The following is a 6,588-nucleotide window of genomic DNA, read 5'->3' on the forward strand; positions in this document are numbered from 1 at the left end:
GTAGTTAGTGGGAAGGAAAGGAAGAAGTATGTCTGCTTCATAGCGTCTTGAAGCCAGAAGTTCTATTAAATTTTGTTGTTGTTAAGTGCCATCAAGTCGGTCCCAACTCGTAGCAACCCTGTATAGGATTTCCAAAGAGTGGCTGGGGAGTTTGAACCACGAGAAACCCACCTTGTGGTCCAGTACTTTATCCCACATCACCATACTAAGAGCTGTAATTGACATGGTAAATAAGGAAGTTATTGCTCCTCAGGTGGTTGTGTTTAGAAAAAGAAGAAAATTGTTAAATCTGCATAATATAAAAAGAAGAATTCCTACAAGGACTGTGGATGTTTAGAAGCAAGAAGGATCATAATTTATTTAAGTAGGGTTTGGAAAAGCTTTAAGGAAATAGGCTTGAAATAGTCTGGGAAGGCTCATAGTTAGGAAATGGAGAGAGGAAAGCAGGTGGCAGAAATAAAATGAGTTTGCCTTTCTAGATTCAAACTCAGAAGGGTTAATAAACAGGTGTCATTGCCAGTAGCTGGCAGAACTGTTTATGTATTTGTTTTACAAGGTAGTTTTTCCCTCAGAGATTCTGATATATTGGATGGGCGACATTAACGTTCTTAAGTGATCATTTGTGGCAAAGCCTCCATCTCTGCATAAACATAGTAACTAGTTGCCAAGTGCCAGGTTCTGTTGTATATTTTGACTAAAATTGTTTCAAAGAATTAATGATTTAGCAAGAGAAATAATTTAATACAAACATCAGCCAGAGGGCTTTAGTTTTAGTAACGCCAAGGCCTTAGTTAAAAAATTCTCTTCCTCAACACACCCTAACTCTGGAGTAGAAATAGAGATGACTATTGGAGTAACTGAATTACAGGAACTAAAAGTGAGAAGGTCTTAGAGATGAACCGTTCCAACTCATCCATTTTACTGGTGAGAAAACAGGTTCACAGCACAGATCCGCAGATTAGTCACTGCTTTGCACAACCAGGAGCCCTGGTAGCGTAGTGAGTTATGCATTGGGCTGCTAACCACAAGGTCGGCAGTTCTAGTCCACTAGGCATTCTGTCGAGCTTTCTGCTCCCGTAAAGATTTACAGTCTCAGAAACCCTGTCTAGGGTCGCTGTGAGTCAAAGTCCACTTCACAGCACACACCGCTAGCACCATTTGCTCGTATTTCGTGGATGAAGGAATCTCTGATTACTCCTTTCTCTTGTCCCAAAGTCCCCTCTGGAAGTTTCTTAACCCCTTCCAGGATGTAGAAGCAGTCACAGTGAAACTCATAGAGAGGGAGGAGTGTGTTCCTTCTTGGTCAAGGACTTATTCTATATAAAACCTTTGAACTAAAAACATTCACCAAACAGCAAAGTCCAGTTATATCAGGTAATTTAAGGAGAGCCCTGAGGTCCTCACCCACTTAATACTTCTAAGTTATTTTTGCAAACATCCATACTGAATTAGGAGCCTAGAGGTTGTAGTGGTTAAGCACTTGGATGCTGACTGAAAGGTCACTTGTTCAAACCCATCAGTGGCTCTATGGGAGAAAAGACACAGCTATCTGTTCTTGGTGTGGCATTGTAGGAAAATGCACTGGACTGCAGGGTCGGTTTGAACGGCAGGGCCTGCAGTTCAGACCCACCAGTCGCTCCTCGGAAACCCTATACAGGGTCGCTATGAGTTGCAATGGACTCGACAGCACTTAATAACAATATGCTCCTGTGAAGATTACAGTATAGGAACCCTATAGATCAATTTTATTCTGTCACATGGGGTCACTATGATTTGGAATCTACTGTACACAGTTGTTGGGGTTGTTAAGTACTGTGGAGTCGGTTCCGAATCACAGTGACCCTGCACAGGGTTTCTGAGGCTGCAGATCTTTACAGGAGCAGAAAGCCTCATCTTTCTCCTGCGGAACAGCTGGTAGTTTCGAACTGCTGACCTTGAGGTAATGGCTAGATTGGTGACAAAAGTATAATAATTTCCAAAGACAGCATCTTTATTTGCTAGGATCTTATAAAGATCTTTAAGTTCCATGAGTTTGTTGTAGCTGTTTTTTCTTGTCATTTAAAAAATGGATCTTTGTTTTACATTGAGCAATATAGGATTGCTGTTCAATTTAAATAAAGAAGTATTTGATTGTAGTGAACAGAGGATTATAGATATAGAGATGAGACAGCAACTTTTATTTGGAAGAATACCCACAAATCTATAACTACAGATAGTCTGTTAATAATTTTCTTATTGACATTGTTTCTTTGTCAGGCTAATTGGTCTAAAAATATTCATACTTTCTTTTGCAAATTTAAATAGGTGTAGGATCAACACTGGACTGTGAATCACAAGGTTGGCAATTCAAACCCACCAGCTGCTCCTTGGAAACCCTATACAGGGTGGCTATGAGTTGGTACCAACTCAATAGCACTTAACAACAAAAACAATAGTGATGATTTAGGGTGCATGTTGTCTCCATGCAATAAGCACTGGATTGTAAACCACAAGGTCTGGTTCGAGCCCACGAGCTACTCTGCAGGAGAAAGATGAGGCTTTCTGCTCCCGAGAAGTAGACCCTATGTACAGGGTCATTCTGAATCAGAACTGACTCGGCAGCACTTAACAACAAAATAATGATTTACAGGCTCATTTTCCTTGTTGATAATTTTAAGAGAGTTTCATTAGGTGTATATGTGCTTATGTTTTCAGTCTTGGAGGAAGCTAGAAACAAGGAATAGAATGAAACAGTTTCTAGTCTGATTCTGTTAGTGTGACATGAATAGCTCCTTTCTGTCTTGAAGACCCAGTTTCCTCTGGAAAACGAAGAAACAGAAGTAAATGAGATTCTTAATTGTCTAATTCTGGTGACCTGTGATTAGAAACGAAGAAAGCAGAAGTTATTCAGACTAAAAAGCATGCATTTGTATCTGGTGACCTGCCTGTCACATTCTTTACACACTTCTCACATTCACAACCATCTGGATCTTATTGGTTTTTATTGCTATAGTGGTTCTAGTAACTTTAACTAATGCTCTTTATTGTTTACCTGTTAATGTTCTGTGAACCTGTAATTAAAAAATGATAACATTTCACCTGGCAACTTTTTATCATTTTCAGATTCATAATTAATACAATGTCTGTGTGTTTAGCACCTGAAATCAGGTTTTTAGAAATGTCTTCCTTTTCTGTAAGATTGTAATTTGTTACATTAAAAATAAATATATGATAATAAATGTACAGTGGAGAGTATATTATTTCTTACACAAGGGGCTTCAGACAGCCCATGGAAAAAATTTTACTATCTTTTAATTCCATATTTTCAAGAACTGTTTGAAGCTTCCTTGTACATACATTTCAAATATTAGAAGGAAAGAATGTTTTTCTTAAAAATACATGAAAAATAGCAATTAGGTTTGGGTTCTGATGTCTTTTTGGTAATTTGAGCTGTCTGTATATTAGAGTCTGAAGTCTGTGTTCTCATGTAACATTACTGATTTTTATTGTTAAAACAAATATTTGACTTTGTTTCTCTATTGTTTGGTTCCCTTTTTTATGATACCTCCCTCCCCTCACCTCTCTCTGTACAGGGTGGGTATTCCCCCTCCTTCTCTCCTTGGCAGGGCTCATTCCAAGGGACCCCACGGACTGTTCCACCGCACCGCAGACAGAGTGAGTCTGGCCTCTCACTCCTCCCCTCGTTGGCTTCCCTTGGTGCTTTCCTCTGCATGACGCCAAACCCTCTGTTTCTCCCTTCACAGTGACCTGCCTGCTGGCCTCCTCTCTTAATTAACACTTGTTTGACTGCATGTCAACAAACCACTAAAGAGAGCTTTATAAAAAGCTGCCAGAAAAGTTCATTTCACTCTAAAGCTATTTAAACCTGTTGCCAGTGACCCTGGACCTAGGTCATGCATCTGTCTGTAATGCATTTTCTTTTGTTAAGACCATTAGATATGATTTAAAAACTCAAGTGACTTTATCTAGTCATGTTAACAAAGGTACCCGTTATCTGTAGTGGAATGACTAACGGACAGATGCATACGTTTAGGAAGCAGCTTACTAGACCGCCACATGTTTCTCTATTTCCTAAGGCCTTTTGGTTGTATTTCCTTGTCATCTCAAAGAAGGCTCTCTATGGTCATGTTTGCAAGAGTGCTTTTTAATAACTAATAAATCTTTGACATTTATCGACTGCTGTATAGCACAAAATGATACAAATTTGAATATGCATGTTTTTACTAACATTTCTGATAATTTAGTAATTATTTGACATTAAAATATTGCTATATTATATCTACTTTCAAAAACAGTACTTTTTTCTGTGTTTAAGTATTCTGGTAAGTTGGTTATATTTTATCTTTTTTGAAAAGTCACTCCCCAAAATTTAATATTAACGAAAAAGAAATATAGTCAATCAGAGCCAACTTTTGTGCCCTCTCTGTGGATTTACCCTATCTGTGATTCTATCATTTTATTTCATGAATTATTTCATACCTATGTTCAGTATTAAACGTCTAAAAGGGGAAAGTTTTGAACCATTGGAAATGTGATTTTTTTAATAAATCAATTTTATTTCTCAGGTTAATAAAAATTTTGAGATATAAATATGAATTCAAAACAAGGGATAAAGTTTATTTTTGGGATATTAACTTTCGCTCCAAAAAGTAAATTTTTTGTTTGAAAGAGAAAAGTAGATGAGAGGGTTTATATAAGTGTGTACATTCACATACTTATTTGCAAGGTAAGTCCTTTGGTGAAAGCATTGTAAAGAGGAGTTCCTTACCTTCCATCATCTCTGTAAACACTCCCTTTTACTCCTCTTGTCTTCAAGTCAGTTACACAGATTGCTACCTTTGAACCCACTGCTGTTCCACTGTGTTGGTCCATCTAGTTGGGGATGGGGGGTGGGGGTCCTCTTTTTCTCTGATCTTCCACTTTCCAAGTGTGATGTCTGCCTCTAGGAACCGGTCCATCCTGATGAGTTACCCAAAGTAGAGGCACATTCTGACTGTATTCCTTCTAAAACAGATTTGTTTGTTGTTTTGGCAGTCCATGGTACTTTTTTTCAATATTCTTTGCGGACACCATAATTCAAATGCATCGATTCTTTTACAGTCTTCCTTATTCATTGTTCAACCTTCACCTGCATATGAAGCATTTGAAAATCCCATGGTTAGGTCAGGTGCACTGTAATCCTCAAATTCATACCTTCACTCACTCTTTAATACTTTAAAGAGGTCTTTTGCAGCAGATTTGCCGAACACAATACATTTCTTGAGTTCTTGACTGCTGCTTCCATGAGTATTAATTGAGTATCCAAGTGCAATGGAGTCTTCAACAACTTCAGTCTTGTCTTTTCTTCATTTTTTATGATGTTATTTACTGGTCCAGTTGTGAGGATTTTTGTTTTCTTTATATTGAGGTTCAATCCGTACTGAAGGCTGTAGTCTTGGCCTTCATCAGTAAGTATTTTAAGTACTCTTTGTTTCTAGCAAGCAAGGGTGTATCATCTGCATAATGCAGGTTGCTAATGAACCTTCCTTCAATCCTGATGCTACATTCTTCATATAATCCAGTTTCTTGGATTATTTGCTCAGCATACCAATTGAATAAGTATGGTGCAAAGGATACAACCCTAGTGCATTCAGTATCCCCTTGTTTTGTTCAAACAACTGCCCCTTGGTCTAGAAATCTTAGCTACTTTTATCTTTATATACTGTAATTTATATGGGAAAAAATAATTGTTTTTAAATTAAAAAGTGACTTAAATACAATATACATTCGTTTTAATATGGAGTCTTGGTGTGGTGCTGTAGGATTAGCACTAGATTGTTAACCACGCAGTTGGCGGATCAAACCCATCAGCTGCTCCTTGGAAATCCTATGCCAGGATTTTTATGAGTAGCAAACGAATCCACGACACTTAACAACAGCAATAACATGTCTTAATATACTGGCAGTTTCTTGTTACTGCCAGCATATCAAAATGATTATGAGATCATCATTATCCTGATACATACATTGATGTCTAAATTTATGGCACTTTAGGATCAGCACCGAACTGCAAACCATAAGGTCGGCAGTTCAAACCCACCAGCTGTTCCTCAGGAAACCTACATAGGGACCCTATATAGGGTCCCTATGAGTCACACCCAATTTGGCAGCACTTAACTACAGCAACAGCAGCATCATAATAATTGTATTCACTAGAATTACGTTTGTTGTTTTTATTAAGAGCCATCAAGTTGGTTCTAACTCACGGTGACCGAATATATAGGGTTTCTGAGAAGGTTTGAACTGCTGACTCTGCGGTTCAAACTGACCTTGTGGTCCAGTGCTTATCCAGTAGCTCCACACCAGGAGGACGCCATTTACGTTAAGAATGACAAAATTATTTTGTCTTCTCTCCTCCTCCTTTTATAATCTGCAAGGGGTCATTCACAAACTTATTTGAAAATAACAATAAAAAAATTGACTTTACATTGGAACCCAGAATACAGATACACTTGTGTACATAATAAAATTCAGGGAAAAAAGATGCTTGAAACATCGATACTCCAGTAACTTTTCCTCTCTAGCCTATTTAATTAAAAATAAAAATTA

General features: G+C 37.8%; 1 protein-coding gene across 3 annotated transcripts in view; it reads left to right on the forward strand.

Annotated features, from left to right (window-relative positions):
* CCSER2 (coiled-coil serine-rich protein 2) overlaps positions 1 to 6,588 on the forward strand; it is a 148,719-nt gene that overhangs the window by 123,143 nt on the left and 18,988 nt on the right. For 2 of the 3 annotated variants that reach the window (XM_006872454.1, XM_006872455.1), the window contains one exon: positions 3,573 to 3,654. The exons of the other annotated variant lie outside the window; for it this stretch is intronic. In XM_006872454.1, coding sequence (XP_006872516.1) covers positions 3,573 to 3,654 — 82 coding nt within the window. The remainder of the gene's footprint in view (positions 1 to 3,572; positions 3,655 to 6,588) is intronic. 3 annotated transcript variants of the gene reach the window in all.

The sequence above is a fragment of the Chrysochloris asiatica genome, unplaced genomic scaffold, assembly GCF_000296735.1.
Source record: "Chrysochloris asiatica unplaced genomic scaffold, ChrAsi1.0 scaffold00198, whole genome shotgun sequence".
Classification (NCBI taxonomy): Eukaryota; Metazoa; Chordata; class Mammalia; order Afrosoricida; family Chrysochloridae; genus Chrysochloris; species Chrysochloris asiatica.